At 44.8% G+C, this 18,971-nt stretch overlaps 1 protein-coding gene across 1 annotated transcript; it reads right to left on the bottom strand.

Moving 5' to 3' along the window:
* Positions 1-782: 782 nt before the first annotated feature.
* RRM1 (ribonucleotide reductase catalytic subunit M1) lies at positions 783-18,376 on the bottom strand. The gene is made up of 19 exons (XM_032196236.1): positions 18,303-18,376; positions 17,621-17,709; positions 15,783-15,960; positions 15,162-15,262; positions 14,487-14,546; positions 13,121-13,160; positions 12,061-12,223; positions 11,310-11,451; positions 10,577-10,660; positions 9,799-9,960; positions 9,227-9,306; positions 8,599-8,800; positions 7,382-7,531; positions 6,253-6,474; positions 5,753-5,829; positions 4,774-4,909; positions 3,424-3,519; positions 2,400-2,588; positions 783-2,071 (listed from the first exon to the last, which is right to left on the bottom strand). The coding sequence occupies exons 1-19, from the start codon at positions 18,319-18,321 to the stop codon at positions 1,883-1,885; spliced, it is 2,379 nt and encodes a 792-aa protein (XP_032052127.1). The 5' UTR covers positions 18,322-18,376; the 3' UTR covers positions 783-1,882.
* Positions 18,377-18,971: the final 595 nt, after the last annotated feature.

Raw genomic sequence — 18,971 nt, 5'->3', positions numbered from 1 at the left:
CTTCTGAAAGCAGAAGAAATAGGGCAAGTACTAGAAAAACAAGACACGAGAGTTCAAACCTTACCTCTGGCACAGTTACAAACCTGCCCTGTGAACTCAGCCTACCTGCCCTGCACATTACTGAAACACAGATGTGTTACAACAGGTCCAGAGGAGAGCCACAAAACTGGTGAGGTCTGGAGCACCTCTCCTGTAAAGAAAGGCTGAGAGAGCTGGAGGTCTTCAGCCTAAAGAGAAGGCTCCGAGGTGACCTCATTGCAGCTTTTCAGTACTTAAAGGGGGCTTATAAAAAAGATGGGGAGCAACTAATTAAAACCATTCCCCTAGTCCTGTAAACTAAAATACGGGGAGATTTAGGTTAGATGTTAGCAGGAAATATTTCACTCAGAGGGTGGTGAGGCACTGGCACAGGTTGCCCAGAGAAGCTGTGGATGCCCCATCCCTGGAGGTGTTCAGGGCCAGGCTGGATGAGGCCCTGAACAACCTGATCTGGTGGGAGGTGTCCCTGCCCATGGCAGGAGAATCAGAACTGGATGATCCTTGAGGTCCCTTCCAACCTGAGCCCTTCTATGATTCCATGACTATTTCAGACCCTTACCTGTGTTTACCTTACGGCCAGATCTGCAAAGTGACACAGATGCCCTACTGAGTTCAGCAGCATTGCCCCAGCAAACAGGATTCTGTTCACATGCCTCGTATCACCCAACAGCCTGCAGGCGGTTCTGTACGAGGAACTGCGGGCAGTAAGTGCAGGGCTCACAAACAAGGCTCAAGTCTCCAGCTGCTACAGTTCACTTTTAATAAAAAAAAATATGTTCCCAAGATACCGCTGTTCATTCCTCTGACATTCCACATTTTATTGAGTTTGGCTGGATTAAAGGGTTAGTTGTATGGTACATGAATTCAATAAATATTTAAGAACTGGGTGATGAAGCCCCATCGCATTAGAGCGGGGGATTAAGTACACAGGGAAATAAAAACGCATTTCCAAAAGTTTGAACAACTAGCTGGGGTGGACAAATGCAGCTCTTCAAAAAAAAGATGGTGTGTGCACTTGGACAACACAGAATTCTATGACCAGTAAACCGAATGATAAATTAGAGAGGGTTTTTAACACAGAACAGAACACACTGCGGCAGTTCTGCCATTTCCTGGTCAGAGACAAAAAGGAGGATTTAACATGAGAGCAATGCCCATCCTGTCAGGCTGGGTGGAGGAAATGAAGCCTCCAGGTGGTAAGGCACCCACCACCATTCTTGCACCTTCAAAAATATTTTTGGAAAGGGAAGAGGAAGGCACAAGGAGAGCAAGAAGCGGTGGGAGAAGGTCCTGGCAGTTGTGAACACACCATCTGGATAAGCCTAACGTAAATTGCTCCTTTGCCATGGCAGCCTGCAGAGCAGGCGTACATCACAGCTACCATAGGGCTATTTTCGTGCTGTCTTATCACAGCAAAGGAGACCATAAGAGTCAGGTCCACTTCTTTCTCTGAAGACACAAGTGAGAGACTTTAGTAAAGGAAAACAATTATCTGAAGTCCCAAGGACAGGCCTTTAAGGTAAGTGGCATTAGAACTTTCCCCATCTGTTCAGGAAGCGTCCTGCCTATAGGGTTCAACGTAAGACCATGCAAGAGCACTTAAGTTTCCCGTAAGCCCAGCTACAAAAGCAATATACAAACTTCTTATGCATTCTATCCAGGCACCAACCTGTGCACCAACCCCCAATTCAAGGATGGGGAAGCTACAATACACTACAGTGATCCCCCCCCTCTTGCCACAGCTCCAGCAAGCCCCTACATGCTGACGTTACACTAGATGCACCTATCTTAGAAGGAATCACACCAGGTGGAATGGCTTTGCTGGTGCTGCAGGGCTGATCTGTTAGGAGCCACACATCATGCACTCATCCCGGTTCTCCAGGGAGCACACCATGGCTGCTTTGTTCCTTTCCTTTTCTTCCTCTTCCTTGGAGGCCTTCTCCCGCTCCCTGAGCTTCTCTTTGTTCAGCGTGAACTGGATGGGGTTAGCAGCTGGCTTTGTCCTTAGGTAGTACATGCCAGTCTTCAGACCCTGCAGAGCAAGAGCGTGAATGTAAGAGCTGGAATGGGCTGGCATGCAACACAGCCAACCTCTGAACTGCTGGACCTGACCTTCCTCGGCCACACCGCTGTGCTTGCCTCACAGCGATGTCTGGCAGACAATTAGTGGGAGCAGTGCCACAGGCATCTGCAGCTTTATTGCCCAGAGAGATATTCCACCAGTAACACCGGATTCTTGGAAGGAGATGGCCGTTTACCCTTCTAAGAATCAGCAAGACCAACTTTTCATGAAAGAACTTATCAAACCCTATTTGCTATCTGTTCCGAACAAGCCCCCCCAGCCTGCCCCTCTCCGATACCTGCTTCCACCCATAGAAATGCATGCTGGTCAGCTTGCCGTAGTTGGGTTCTGCAATGTGAATGTTGAGAGACTGGCTCTGATCAATGAAAGCTCCTCTGTCTGCTGCCATCTTGAGGATAGTTTTCTGGGAGATCTCCCACACCGTCTTATAGAGTTGCTTCAAGTCATCAGGAATCTCAGATATATTCTAAAAGAAATGGGAAGAGTTTTCCAGTGTAGTGTAACCAGTGACTGCCCAAATGGTCACATTATACAAAATCTTCATGAATTGCTGATTTCACCAGACTAGGACTAAGGCTTCTTGCACCTGAACTCCATCACTGAACCCAAATATCCTGCATCTGAAAGCACCCAAGCATAAGGAAACAGTACTAGCTCTAACAGGATGGTTTATTCTGGGGAATTCAAGGGGAAATAAACGTTTCCAGATAGGACATTAATGTTTTGTCCTAAATAGTTATGAGGTCTTACAAAAAGCCATCCAGCAGCTGGTACCCTCCACACTTCCTGACAAGTAGGACGTGCTTTTTTTTTTTTTTTTTTTAGCATGCATGACTCCAAGCACAACAGTCACAGCAGCATTTCAAACAGCAGAGCATAAATGCTTCGTTCCACACAGGCTCTTCTACACACACCTTCCAGATCTGGATGTCATATACTTGGCTCCTGTCTCAAGCCAACTCCCTGCTACATAATTACCCCTTTACAATCTGTAGGACAAATGGGAATCCAAACATTTGCAGAATCTGCATGAAGTAAAGCAGCCCAACTCTGTACTTGTCCTCGTAGTAATTAGTAGCATATTTCCCTTGGAATTCCCTATTATATGGGCAGGCTCCAGCAGGAACAAATTACCACTGAGATCAGACACATTCCCTCATATTTCTAACAGAAATGCTCCCAACTATAGCTTTTATTCCCCATGTTAGCTGAGTCACTCATATAGAGCAGACCATTGTGTGGAAATCAGCCCTCAGACAGGCAGGAATCCCGGTGCCATTCTCCTAGCTTCTCATGCATACCTGGATAGAGCCATTGTGGGCGATGATTTGGTTTTTCATCTCCTCATTCCACAGGCCCCTCTCTGTGAGATCTTTCAACAAGTGCGGATTCACCACCTGTGAAGAGCAAAGGCCAAAGAACAAAAGCACTGATATATTCTGAGAAGGCAAACGCCCTGCCTTGCAGTACAGAAATCCACACCAACATTCACGTTTTTCAATAGATAAACAAGACCTTGTTCCAGACTGACAAACTTTCACTCTTCCGTTAGCACTGAGGTATGCATGCAAACGGCCAGACTAGTCCTGAAGTTAAAGTAACAGGTAACAAACGTGAGAAGCTGCTGGCCTCTGCTGACAACAGAAGGCTGTCTGCAATGCTTGGCTGACCCCAGGATGGAGCTAAACTAGCAAGGCAGCAATGGGAGAAGCTTCTGGACATTACAGATGTGAAAGGAGAGTGTATGGAACTCCCCTGCGTGAGGAACGACAAAAGATATGAAAATGAGAGGTCTTGGCTTACCAGGGCTACTGACCACAACCTGAATTACTGAATTACTAAATAAGGGTGTAAAAAATCAGCAAGACTGGGGTCAGAAGGGCAAAGAACAAAATATGTGCAGGCTGTTTATTTGGGAGGAAAATAACAACAAACTTTTGCTTGCTGGAACTGTTTGGGGGTACCTGTCCAGCAGCCCTGCACCTGACCCACACAGCAGAGCAGGATAATAAACCTGTTGTTCTGATCACACGGGCCTGATTTGATCCTGCTGTCAGGAGGAAATGGAGTGCTTTGAAGAGGGGACATCCCAGGGGGACAGACCAGACCTCCCTAACAGTTATGTGTTGCCTCTGTCCCACCTAGAGCTCTTTGTTAACTCCTGCCTCCAGAACTCTAGTTGTTTCATACTCTTTCATACACGACAGATAGCTCTGCATCTGTACAGCTTTCACATAACCTCTTCACAGATCTGCTCAGTGCTTTACACACAGCTGTTTCCTCAGAACTGCACAAAGCAGCACTGTGGTCTCAGTTACTCTTCCCAGAGCATGCATGTATCTTCATTAATTTCACTCATCATTAGCAAATTATTCCTGCAGGCAATGTCAAGGTCTTACAGAGTGTTGTGTTTTGTTTATTTTTCCAGAGAAGAGTAACACTTCTCTAAAATTTTGCATATTCCCTGGCAGTAAAAACAGTGCAGACATGCTGGTTAGATGTTTTCCTTAACAATTCTGGCCTTCAACGTAAACATCCAACTGAATTAAGTAATCAAGTGCACAGCATCCATCTTGTCTTTCTAAACAGTGAAAGTTATCAGAAGTAAGACTACAGAAAAGCTCTCTGCCACACCTGCTTCAAGTGCTTACCTGAAACTCTCCTGAAAGGACTCTGCGCGTGTAGATGTTACTGGTGTAGGGCTCAATGGATTCGTTATTGCCCAAGATCTGAGCAGTAGAAGCAGTTGGCATGGGAGAAATGAGAAGGCTGTTTCTGACACCATACCTAGCAACGATAGTCAAGAGTTGGAAAGTTTCAACCAAGTGAGACAAGACAGAAAAGGCCCAAGAATAATAGTTTAGAGACTGTCTGCACAGAACTAAGAGAGCCAAAGAAGGAACTCTCAAGCTCACACATACAGAAATCTTACCTTCCTGAAGTAACCTGAAAAATCTCTCACTAGCTGCAGTAAAAAACAGAAGTTCCACTAAGCTTGCAATGTGGGTCAATACAGAAGCTTAACTCAAGTCTTAGCTATTTTCATCTTTAACCAGGCTTTTCCAAATTATTTAGTCATGCAAAAGGGTGCATAGAAAAAAATCTGTCAGGCACACAACTCTGCAGTGCTCAGGCAAAAACAAAACAAGCAGCCCATAAAAAGCCTCCCCATACGCAAGACAGCAGACAGATTTACTACATTTGAAAACTAAACCCATGTAAACTGAATAAATTCATTACAGTGACTTCACACTTCAACAGTTGCTGTCTTCAGGACATTCAAGGCTCAGCTGCTTTGCCCTGTCAGCTGAGGAAACAGCTTCCAAGCCTGGCTGACTCTGTCTCACCACTACATTTGTTTAACTGGAACACAAACCATTCGGCTGATGCATCCAAGATGAAACAAGAGCTCAGCTAAAACAGAATCTATGGGATGGACTCACTTTGGCATGTAAGAATAAAAAGCAAACAAAAAAAAACTACAAAAAAGATTTGAAGAAAGATCTACTGAGGGGGAAAAATAAAAGAAAACACAGGGCCATTTTTCTATGTGACCTCTTTTGTTTTCAAATCAGTCATAACATATCAAATGCAATTTACATTTAATACAAACTGTGCAAGAATACTCACTTAGCAATCTTCTCCTTTAAAGCCTTCCAATCCCAAAGATCAGACGGGGTGACATTCCACATGTCATACTGAAGAATCTGAAGAACACAAGAGTGGTACAAATTAGGGTGCTCTTTTCTCCAGATTTTATAAATCACATTACAAATCAACCTGTTATTCCTGTTAACTATCCACTACAGTTGAGCCTCAGCCAAGCTCCTGTACCATAATCTTACAAACACTCAATGTTTTAATCATGCTAAAGGGGAGAGCCAGTACAAGCTGAATCTTCCTTTTATTGTTCTCTGCACCTCAGTTTAAATTATATATTTCTTAACACACTTAAAAAGCCAAATGATGGAAGGAACTCTAGCATCCTTTACGTTGATGCAATATTATCAGCATATATTATTATAATAATGTGTTTTAATCATAATTCTCCTGTATCGATGACCAGGCACAACCACATTACTTGCTTTTCACAGATCTGTCCCTGACACAAGACAGTTCCTGGTACTTACTCCTTTGCTGACAGGAGAACCCTCGTATGTTTCATACGGTCCTTGCTCCTCCGCAAGTTCACAGCTGGCTTCCAAAGCACCGTAATAAATGGTCTCAAAAATCTGCTGGTTCAAGCGCTGGGCCTCCGGACTTTCAAAGGGGTATCTCATCAGAATGAAAGCATCTGCCAAACCCTGCACACCGATGCCAATGGGACGATGGCGTCTGTTGGAGCGTTCAGCCTGCAAAAAGAATAATTACTTGAGCAGCGCTACACAGAATCATAGAATAAGTTAAACTGGAAAGGACCTCTGGAAGGAAATTAGACCGTCTACCTCTGACTTAATTTGTATTCTGCTGCAACATCCCAGCTTCCAGTTCTGCCCAGTTTCCCACTGTTAGCTATTTTGTAGGGCACAAATTTAAGGACCAACATTAAGTGTTTGAAGTGATCACTAATTCTAATTGCTCAACTTGACACACAAAGGGAAGCATGATTTAGAAATGAACACTTCTTGAAAAACAAGCCCACAAAGGCTTTTGAACTCGAGCGTTCTAATTATACATGCTTGAAAAAACTAATCCTCATTAGGTTTGGCCTCAAACTTGAGTATTTGCTTATTTCCTCCTCTGCTGCTTGCCTTGTGGCTTTGTTGCAATGCAAAGAACTTTGCTCCCATTCCCCATCCACAATTCCCAACACTCTCTCCACTTTCTTTCCAGACAAATGCGTGTACACTCTACCAAAAATACACAAAGCCAACATTTCAAGATTGAGTTACACCTTCTTGGTATCTTTCCAGGATCATTCCCTCTGCTCTGCTTTCCACTCTGTGTCTAGTGCTGTTCTGTGCTTTATGGAAATCCACTCATATGAAAAGAAATCCAACCTCCAAACCATCTCAAGGGGAGGATTCTTCTCCAACTGCTTTGCTAGGGAAGCGCTCCAGGTTGAAACTTAAGAAGCCACTAACAACAGCTCACATCTGCAAACGGTTAGTTAATAGAACTCCCAACAACTAGCCTAAACAGGTTTACAAAACCCCTCACTGATTCCTTCTGCCCAAGACTGAACTGGGATTGCTAGAGAACAACAGGCCCTTTGTCACCAGACTCGTGGCACACCTTCAGCCGCAGCACAGCACTCACCTCTGGCACAGGGTAGTAGTTGATATCAATGATTTTGTTCAGGTTTCGGACAATAACTTTAGTGACTTCAGCTAGCTTCTTGAAATCATACGTATGCTCTGAAGTGACATACATATTCAGGGCTATAGAGGCCAAGTTACAAACTGCAACCTGTGGAAAAAAGCACAGTAAAAACTGTCATGCCAGCCAACACCTCACGCAAAATACACACTCTCTCAATCCCAGAGCATGCTCTCTATCCAAACTATACAGAAACAAAGAACCAAGCAAGCTACAAGGATGGAAAAATACACTCCTCATTTCTATGCTTTTTTACAAGCTGCAAAAAGGTTAACAACAATTGAAAAAGATTTAGTAGATATCAATATCACCATAAAAATTCAGTTCTCTGTCCTGGTCAGCCCTGCTGCCTGTAAGCTTCCCTTCCAGAACTTAGGCCTTACCACTTCTTGTGGTATCAAAATCAGCAACTGATCTCCATTAGACCCAGAATATATTACGGCATTATTTTCATTATTTTTTAACACTCACATTATTTCCAGACCCAGGAGAACTGAAACAAGTTGGCTAAGGTTTCTTGTGCAGCACAGACAGGCAAGATGGCTCTGTCTCCTCTAGAGTACTCAGGATTTTATGAGTATGTCAAGGAGCGTAAGCTAAAGAACCACTACTGGCTCAGGCAGCAGAAACTTACTCTTTCAGTTTTAATAGTCCCAAGAGCTTTTTTGCACTCAAAATGTGCCATGCTGTATTAGCACTAACACATTTCTATGTTCTTTCTTCACCTTTGTTATCAATGCTGCAATCCAAACATAGTACATCTGTAGAGCACCCAGATGAGACAGGGAACTCAAGGGAGAATTATGACTGAACTGCAAGTCTGGAGCTCAGAGAGGTACAGTTTTACTAAACCTTCAGCATAAAAGATGCTTATATCAGCTTCCTAGAAGCCAAAGAGCTCACTTCTCTATCAAGATGCCAGAGTTTTGCTTTGATGGGTATCTTCTTTTATACCAAATCCTCCACAGGACTTGGAAAGGAAGGGAAACCGCCACACACAGACTTAGTAGAAGTGCTGTAAGCACTCAAGTCAGAAAATCCTCAGTTTTCTTAGCCACCTGTTCCCTTCCCCAGCTACAAGTGAGACATATTCTAAAAAGCTGTGCAGGCACAGTCACACCTTTCCTAAATGCTGCAAGTTCCTTGTCTCCACTCACCTCATCTTTGCTGGTATACTCCACTATTTCTGTGCACAGGTTGCTGCATTTGATGGTCCCCAAATTCTGCTGATTGCTCTTCCGGTTGCAAGAGTCCTTGTACAGCATGTAAGGTGTGCCAGTCTCTGTCTGGGATTCGATGATGGCGTACCAGAGCTGCTGGGCCTTCACCACTCTGCGGACACGGCCTTGCTTCTCGTAACTGCAACAGGGCACACGTTGCTTATCAACCCCCACTCTCCAAAAACTGGAATCAATCATTCTTAACAGCAGGTTCCCAGGAGGGCAAGGCTCCATTCATGTCTGAACTGTGTGAATTCATTTTTAAAGGAAACAGAAAGCTTTCACTACAGCACCCTACACAACTAGCTCAAAAGAAAGCCACCAACCGCTTTCAGCAGGAATCATTGCAGAAATTTCCTCTAAAATAACCTTTCATACATAGTTCTATGTTAAGCAGTTTGCAGTTTGAAGCAAACGGTAACCAGACATCCCAGTCTTTGTCCATTTATCAACCTGATAATTCAACGCAGTGATCACTTAGAAGCCAACACCACAAACCTGTGCCTTGGCTCCCATAGACCACATGAGGGCCGTTCCCTAAATGGATGACTGCCACTTTTCTTACCTCTCATACAGTTTCTCAAATTCCTCTCCCCACACCTCATCTAGGCCAGGACACTCATTTGGACACATTAAGGACCAGTCCTGTAAGAAGAAAAAAATACTCAGAGAAAATCTGCTAATTAAGTTTTAATTAACACATCCAACTTTAGCAGCAGATCCTGTTGTAAACAGAAACACAAAAACTCACAGTTCCTATCCTTAAAAAGTAGGAACCAACTCTTCCAGCAGACATAGGGAAAGTGTTTGAGTAGTATGGTTTATTTAAAAATCAATTATATGAATATTTATGATCAAACTGATTTTTTAATTCTGAAATGAGTAATTATTAAATATAACCCATTTTCAAGCAGTCACACAAAGATCCATTTACTGAGAAGATTTTGATGCTTTCAGAGTACTCCAGACTAAAAATTTAGCATAATGGTATATCAGTCATGGGCTGCAAGATTAAACCATGAAGCAAAGCATGATAGAAGGCAAGTTCCACTGCTGCTAGGAAGCCAGCTCCACAGCACTTGCAAACTCCACGCTTCTCCATTAACAGACCTCTCCCACACCAATCAAGCTTCTTACCTGGTTGGTTTCAACTCTCTTCATGAAGAGATCAGGAATCCAGAGGGCAAAGAAAAGGTCTCTGGCACGCTGCTCTTCTTTCCCAGTGTTCTTCTTTAAGTCAAGAAACTCAAAGATGTCCAGATGCCAAGGCTCCAGGTAGATGGCAAAAGCTCCAGGTCTCTGATACATAAAATATAGTCAGGATCAGAACAAATGGCCCTTGAAAATATTCCCCACAGTGCTGCTGACTGAACAAAATGCCCTGAACTAACTAGAACTTAGTTTTATAGTCTTGTTAAGGTAATTTCAATATCCTTTTTTACATTACTCTTGCTCTCACTTACTGGAACTAGGTCATGCTACTAGCTCCAGATTCTTAATAAAAATGATCCCACACTAAAAATACCTTCTGTGTCAACAGGAGCTTGACAAGTCTTAGATTTACGTATTGAGTCATGCCCCCACTGACCTCTGGACTATCTGAATATAAAGAATACAGAACAAAAATCTTTCTACAGTCTTACAGTCTTAATTCAATTAAGGGCATACAAAGAGTGACTGATAGCCACTGCAAGAGGCTGAACTAACGTGTACACATCATACAGCAGATGTATACCTACACAATAAAATGCATGGTGAATGGAGAACACCAGACTAGAAACAAGGGAAGGGAATCCTTTTTGTAATTACATGTCTCCTACCACCACATTGATGCTACTGGTTCAATCTTTCACAGATGTGGTCTCCTTCTGACCTGGGTCAACCCCCTCACCCCAATTTAAGGCTAAGCCAATACCTTGTTACCGCCTTGGTCCACGTAGCGAGCAGTGTTGTTGTAGACCCTCAGCATTGGAACGAGTCCATTAGAATTTCCATTTGTCTGCACAGGCACAGGAAAATTGTTGTTACTGAAAAGCAACTGCCCGAGAGCTGGCCTGCATTTCTGTACAGCTGTGTATGTATTTCGGCGGTCAGACAAACTCATCCTGAAAGCAAGCACCTGACCACCTCAATCAGGGCTTTGGTAACACCACCATCCTCCCCCACACTCCTCTCTTGAAGTAAAAAATGCACCATCTGAACTTAATTCATCGACATAATGCAATCTAAAGGCTTGCAGAGGTTACATACATGGTGACAAAAAGGAATAAATAAATAAACACATGCATCCACAGATCATCTTAAGCAGTTAAGCTTACAAAAAGAGGGCCAATGCATTAGCCTGTAGGCATTTTCCTAGGCTGCTGATATATAAATAAGTTGGAATTGCCTGATAAGCACTGGAATGAGATCTGATCCACTTTTTGGAAGGACTTGTATTAGGAAACCAAGGAAAACCAAGGAAAACCAAGGAAAACCAACCTTCTCATTTCAGGGCATACTGAAAGGCACGACTACAGAGCTGGACTAACTGCTGTGCTACAGTGACAGCAGTGCTGGTAGAAGCCATGCTGATCTGGCAGCTAAGTACAGCCCTTTCCTGAACCCAGAAGGTTAATCTCTGCTGGGTACGCCGCCCGCACACTCACCCCAGCAATGTAGCTGCCCGTGGCTCGGATACAGCTCACAGCAAGGCCAATCCCACCAGCAGACTTTGAGATCAGCGCACACTGCTTGAGAGTGTCATAGATTCCCTCAATGCTGTCATCCTTCATGCACAGCAGGAAGCAACTAGTGAAAACAAACAGCTTTAGCATAAAAAGATTAAAAAAATAAAAAATAAAAAATCACTAAGTATTGTACCAAGGCTGCAGAAAAACAATGGCAAAAACTGTGTATTTAACATGCTATGCCAAGCAAAAAATGAAGCAAAACCATAGACTGCATCGTGGAATAAAAGATAGTTTTAGAAAACATCACAAATAGTAGTTCTATTACTGACACTTCTGTTATCAAAGCAAAGCGTTTTTAAAATCAGATCTACTTCATAACAGTTATGCTTGCTACTGTGAGGAATGTTTTAGCATATTTAAAAAAAAAAAACAATTACCAGGAGTCATTTTTTAACCAACAAAAGACTATGTATGTAAGCAGCTCTGAAATAGAAGACAGCCGCTTCCATTAGCTTGAGAAGCTAATGACACATCTGTTTTTTCCCCAGAGACTACACTAGATATCAAGTTAAATTTGACAACAGCTTCTCAAAACTTCATAGAACAATCACAGAAACACAGCTACTAGATTCAGAAGTTGTGACAGCACTTCATTTGGACAGATCCAATCACCAAAACCTCATCTTCCTCCCGTTCTGCATTAAGCATGCTTGAAAGCCACAGGTACCTGGACAGCTGAGGCCGGTTGGTGCCCGCGTTGAACAACGTGGGTGAGGCATGGGTAAACCACCTCTCAGACAGAAGATTGTAAGTTTCGATTGCGGCATCGATATCATTTTTGTGGATTCCCACCGACACCCTCATCAACATATGTTGAGGACGCTCGGCGACTAGACACAAAAAAGCAAAAGGAAGAAAAGAATGTCAGTGTGATGTTTACAATTAGTACAGACAGGAGAGGTGGTGGTAGTAAGATACAATGGGCCACTTGAGAGCCAGAGTTTTCATAGAATCGCAGAATAGTTCAGGTTGAAAGGAAGCTCGGGAAGCCTCTAGTACAATCTTCTGCTCAAAGAAGAGTCAGCTAAGAGGACTGGACCAGTTTGCTCAGGACTTTATCCAGTTGGGTCTTGAAAACTCTAGGACTGGGACTGGATAACCCCTCCCAACAACCTGATCCAATGCTCAGCTGTACTCACGGGGAACAGTTAAAACACAACCAGCAATCCAGCATCCAGTTGCTCTCTATACTACATTATAGTTAACCTCTCACTCTTTTACATCCTAGGATTTTCAGGCTAAATGCCTGCACTAACTGGCAGTGACAGCACAGTAGCTCTAACTTAAATTTATTAGGAAGTGCCTAGCATTATGGAACAGGCTGCAAGACAAAAAATCCTTCATCTTCTACACCCTAGGCAAGGAGCAGCTTTCAAAGCACTGGGGTCTCTGTAAGAGACAGGTGAAGCACCTGTGCCCAGGTCACCAACATTATCTGGAACAGCCAGGTAAACTTGCCACCGTGCTGCTCATTAGTGACCACCTGTTGTTCAAGTAAGCACACCAATGCCACCAGACAGGCACTCGACTCTCAGCTAAGAGATGCTGCACATGTACAGAGAACACCTACTACGAACATGTCACTTGATTGCTATCTTTTTTAAGCCAGTACTCAACAGTTTTGCTGGACTGCTCTATGAGGTAGGTTATCTGCCTCCTCAACCCTTGCTCTGAGCCATGGCCTTGACTTTTAACTAACACTTTAAGTTGACAGAGACGGTTCTTACCTTTTGAGTTGATTTTCAGCAAGTAGGAGCGTTCTAAAGTCTTTAAAAAGAGAGAGTGCATGTTAGCAGTCATTCAAATTTAAATTTAAGAAATCCTGTTAATACAGAAAGCTCCAACCTCAACCATCTTCCTGCTTCTTACCCCAGGTTTCAACAGAGGCACCAACCCTACGCTCAACTCCTCATCTTGTTAATGACAAAGGATGTTAAGTGACTAATAACCAAAACCAGAAGTCCACTGTAAGATTCTAACACTGAGGACTCTGCTTTGGATTATGGAGTGGATTAGGTAGCATGGAGCAGCAAGGTTCAACACCACCTTTCAATCCACAGTGAACTGAGGCTAGATGGCAAGGGAGGGCTTGTTCTCCACAACGCCACCTCTCCGTGTCATTAATTATACTATGATAATGATTTCTAGACAACCTGTACCACAATCTGCTGTGCCGGGTGATGAACACACCAAATGACACATATGGTAAGCCCCTACAGTTTGAGCAGATGCCTTTTAAGCTTGTGCCTAATAAATTGCAGCACTAATTCATTAATTCATGTCAGGCATTGATATATAGCAGCACACACACATTCAAGGTCCCTTCTCTCCACCCTGCCTATGCTGCTTCAGCAGCTGCTCTGCACTACACACCTGAGTTGTTTCCTCATTGCAGCCTGCTTCCCCCACACCTGACAGCACCAAACCACGTGCTGATGGAAGAATCTCCTGGACATAATTCTACACAAAGATCACCAGTTCTTCTAGAGATTCATTAAGGCCAACGAACTATCAGGTACCCAGTGCTATGGAGAAGCCAAATACCCTCCAGCTAACCCTACAGAAAGCCCATCGCATCGTGCCCTAAAACAACTGGGCAACTAGGGGAGCAGGAGGAGCAGATGGTGGGGGCATAGTAGACTGGACGGGCTGTGGGGGAGATGTTCCAGCAGCATGGAAGAAGACAAACACGTGGGCTGACACACTGAGAACAACTGCTACACAAAACAATGGCGAAAAACAAAAATGCCTTCTTTGGGTTGTTAAGAATTAGATTATTTCCTTGAGGAACAGCATGAGCTGGGAAGCTTCCAACGACATTCAGCTGCAAATAACTTGGAGCCTAACTGTTAAAATATTATAGCAGCCAAGGGAACAGAGCACAGCCAAGAAGAAAGTACATGATTCATGAAGTCAGGCAACAGCTTTGTGCAGGTACTTCGTTTTCACCAACCCACTAATGCCCAAGCTACTTCCAGTGCCCTTTGTGTTCAAATCTAATGATTTTGCAAGAATTCCCATCCCTCCCAAGAGACCCAGCTTCAGAACAACTAAGACTGCTGCTTTGGTGTTATCATGAATAATGTCTTTTACCTTAAAACCAAAATAGTTGTAGGAGAAGTCTCTGTCATAGATAATAGCAGAATTCAGGCGCTGAGGGGAAATAAAGAGAAAAATTTAATTTACATTCGGATTGTGGGGGCTTCACATTCAGATATAATGCTGATATTGGTATTTCTGGCCTCAAAAATGTAGTGAAACAGATTATTCAGAGAGATCGTCGTGAAAAAAAACAGGGAAGAACACTGAGGTTGAAACAACAAATGCAGTGCTAACAATTTTTTTCCAAGTACAGTGAACAATTGTTGGCAACATTTTACTGAAGTCGTTAACTAGACACCAAGAAACACAAGATATAATCAAAATGAGAATGTGACGTCCCCATAAGAACACAAGCCTGGAACAACATGAAATCAGACACCAAACCTCTTCTCTCCCTTCTGTGCATACAAAACAGATTGCCACAGTGAAAAGCCCTTTTCCCCATATTAATTAATTATGCTGTTCGTGACTAGGAGGACATTTAAGAAAATGTCCTTACATGAAGGAAATTCCTACACCTTCTTTTATACTCTCCAGAAGAGAGCAGTTATCAGCTGTACCGGTTTCTGTATTGGCTTTTTGTCATAAAACAAATGGCTTGCTTAAGAAAAAAACATCATCTTAACTAGTTCACTGAATTTTCAAAACTGGAGAAATGTTACATACATCTTTGTTGGCCAGAACTATGTCTAGTGTTTCTTTAGAGATCATCGGTGAGTGCTTCCCGTTGTGAGGGTTTACGTAGTTGTAGAGGTCATCCATCACATCTACAACAGAAACAGGTTTAGAAGGAAGTACATCCACAGAGCTATATATAGATATCTATATATCATTTGTCATTTGTTTTCAAAGATTTAACAGGCAGGACTACCCATCCACAAAAATAACCCCTTCCAGCTCTACGCAGATACAACTTTTCTTCTACGTGCTCAATAATATTACTAAGCTGCTAACGCACTTGCCTTACAATGTTTTTTTATAGAATTTGTAATTGCAATAAATGAGAGACAGTGGGTACATCCTAATTTCGATCAGTTACATTTTTAATCAATCTATTTATAGGGAAATAAATCATCAATCTATTTAAGTGAAATCTATTTTTCGCAAAAGAGGCAATTTCACTTTCCTAGTGACACATAAAACTCATGTTTTTCATCTCCGTGGCATTTTTAGTTAGCCCGGGTACTTAGTACCTTCTGCTTAAGAAAGATTTCCATATTTATATCCTCTAAAACTCCTACTCCCTTTCTGACTAATTGCTATCTAAATGCCCCCAAACAGACTTACCACTGAATACTTTCTTAGTTTCTTTGTGCAGATTGGACACTGCAATCCTTGCTGCCAGGATAGCGTAATCGGGGTGCTTGGTGGTCAGGGTTGCAGCCGTTTCAGCAGCCAGCGTGTCCAGTTCCACTGTCGTGACACCACTGTACAGCCCTTGAATCACCTTCATGGTGATCTGGGCCTAGAAAGGAAAATCGTTCAGATCAGCTACCTGTTGTTAAAAAAAATCCTGGTATCTCAGCCATTTAGGGTATAAGACAAGCTCCACTACAAACAGTACCTTTTACATTGTTTAATTTTAAAAAGGCAAATTAAAACACTGAATTCTTTCAGTGAAGTACTGACACCCGAAATTTTAAACCAAGTGATACTGGGGCAGGAGGGAGGTCAGGGAAAGAGCAAAGAAAGAAGAAACCATTAATCTGGAATCATTAAAAAGTTTTTTCTCTGCAGACACTTTCTTAAAGGCTAGAAAAAAGTAGCAGCAAAACTCAGGAAAAAAAAAAAAAGTCAGTTTAAAAGATTACTTGCTTGGCAGTTTTAAAACTACAAATAAAGCTTGACTTTAAAATGCCTGATGAGACATTTAAGTGCTATATTTAAAATAACTTTGCAACAAGAGAAAAAAAAAATCAACCCTGGAAGGGATACACTGCCTTTTGCTTCATGACTTAACCTAGTCCTCATCTACCAGTCATTTCCTGGGAAAAGACTTTTGTATCTGCCAACCCAAAAGCAGTTATTGCTTTTCTATCAAGTATTAGCACTGATCACTACAAGAAATATTCTACACTGCAGAACAGAGGGCTGATCTAAGGTGGTGACTGCTACACACATTTGAAACACCAATGGCCTCCAAAAGCAGGATGTGTAATTTTGAAACTTTATTCTCTGAAAGGAAGCACTTCACATTAAGGATTTTTATTGCTGGCTTGTAAAGCACCTGGAACAGGAAGATCCACATCCAAAAGGAGAAACACAGCTCTGGGAAGAAAGATCTTACTACTGCCAAATGAATAAAAATACAGTGCTCCATGTAAAATAAGATTCACTACTAAGACTGGGGTATTTGAAGTCAGGGGGCCTAAGAATCTTGCTTGTGTCCTCATCACCAACAACTTAAGTCATTGAGATCAACGCAGCGTACTTTGTGCACTACACTTTTTGGTACAGAATGAATGTCAAATATTTACAGTTGCAATTTAAGACACAAAAACTGATCAGTGCATCTCAAAGAGCCCAGGTTGGCAACTCCAAATGAACAGGCTAGTTCTGCACATCTACACGAAAATCCCACAGACATCCATGAGGTAGTGATCCTCTGCACAGGCTGTGATCAGAGATGCTCGCATAGGTGCGATCAACGTGCACCCAAAGTCCCATGGAGCTCAAAAAAAAAAGGGGGGGGATATTAGAATGACATGGGAGTTCTGACAGAAAGGGCGCCTAGTTTTAAGAGGATCAAGATCTACTTTCCATATAGTCTTGCTTAAGCTTTACAGATTGAAATTGTGAGCTACCTACCCTAACATCTGAGTTGGAGCAACAAACAGTTTTTAAGAACTAAAAGCTCCATCACTTCAGCATTGTTTGAGGTATCTACCCAAAGCAGCTTACAGTAGGTAAAGCAGAGACTTACTCAAGTCTCAGATTTTACATCCACAAAGCAAAAGACGCAGAGCACAGTTAGAAGAAGTGTGTTACGAATACATTAGCCAATGGCTCCTGCACAGGCGGCCACATTTGGCTTTTGCCAAGGTGAATAACCAGGCAACGTCTGCTCCCAGCTGCTGGCGTTCAGCAGAGGTCACCAGCAGGGGCAGGACAAGGGGCAGACTCACGGGATCCACAAAGTCGGCGTTCAGCCCGTAGCACAGCTTCTGGATGCGCGACGTGATCTTGTCAAACATGACGCGCTCCTGGCGCCCATCTGGTGGGGAAGAGGTTACAAAGACATCAGATCCCGCTGCCAGGGGAGCACGGGTTAAGCACAGGGCACCCCACAGGAGGAGCCAACCCTCCTGGGGTGCCTTCCAGGTGGGAACCACTGCGGGCAACCCACCTGGGGACCCTATTAGGGCCCAAAGCGAAGGTTGGCCAGCTCCCCCCCTCCCTGCTGCCCACAGCCCGTGCTGGGCGCTGCGCCCCTCGCCGTGAGCAGGGTCAGGGGGGGGCACAGGGCGCTCGCAGCCCCTCAAAGCCACCCCGCAGGGCCACGACACCCCCCCCTCGCCGGCACCAACCTCTGCAGGGACCAAACCCCGATTTTCAGGGCCACCCCCCAAAGACGGGGCACCGAGCTGGGGGTCCCCAGCCCCAAACTGGGGCCGAGCTCCCCCCAGCCCCCCCCCCTGTGCCCCCCGCCCCGTGAGGCGCAGGCAGCCCCCAGCCCGGGGGGGGGGGCTCCCCAGCACCGCGCCCCGCAGCCCGGGGGGCTCCCCCCGAGCGGGGAAGAAGCCGGGGGCCCCCCGGGAAGGGGCTGAGCCCCCTCCCCGAGGCGCGGGGCCGCCCCCGTCCCCTCACCGCGCTTGACGACGTGCATGGCGGCTCCAACGGCTGCGGGGCCGCGCTCGCTCTGCGCGCCTCCCGCTCCCGCCAAGCGCGCTGGCCCCGCCGCGCCGCCGTAGCGCCCCGCCCCCGCCGCCTGAAGCCGCGCGCCGCCATCTTAGATCCGGGCACCGCCGATTTTCGCCTCCCTATTCCCCCCCTCGCCGCGGGCTCGGGGCTGCCTCCCGCCCTGCGCCGCTCCCTCCCCGCCTCGCCCTCTCCCCGCGCCCGCCTTCCCAGCCCGGCCCGGGCAGCGCCGCCCGCCCGGCGGGAGCCGCCGGTTTGCCCGCTTCCAACATGGCGGCGGCAGCCCGGGCGGGAAAGGGGCCGCGCGAGGGCGCGAAGTACGGGGCCCGCCAAGGGCCGAAACACCTCGATTCGCGATTCGCGTCACGGCAGTAGCAGCGATAATGATACGAAATAGTAATACGTATTTAGTATTTAATAGTATTTAATATTTAATAGTGTTTAATATTCGTGAGGTTCTCCAGAGGAGAGGGGGGCCCGCAGCTCCGCTCCTCAGGCGGGTAGCTGGCATGGTGCCCGCCCAGCCCTGCGCTGAGGGGGCTCCCCCCGTCCCTACACACAGCCCCGGGGCACACCGCACCCCCTCACAGAGTCACGGTCACAGAATGGCCGAGGTTG

This window comes from Aythya fuligula, chromosome 1, assembly GCF_009819795.1.
Source record: "Aythya fuligula isolate bAytFul2 chromosome 1, bAytFul2.pri, whole genome shotgun sequence".
NCBI classification, from domain to species: Eukaryota; Metazoa; Chordata; class Aves; order Anseriformes; family Anatidae; genus Aythya; species Aythya fuligula.
Note: the sequence above shows the minus strand (reverse complement) of the source record. Positions and strands in the feature narration are given on the sequence as shown.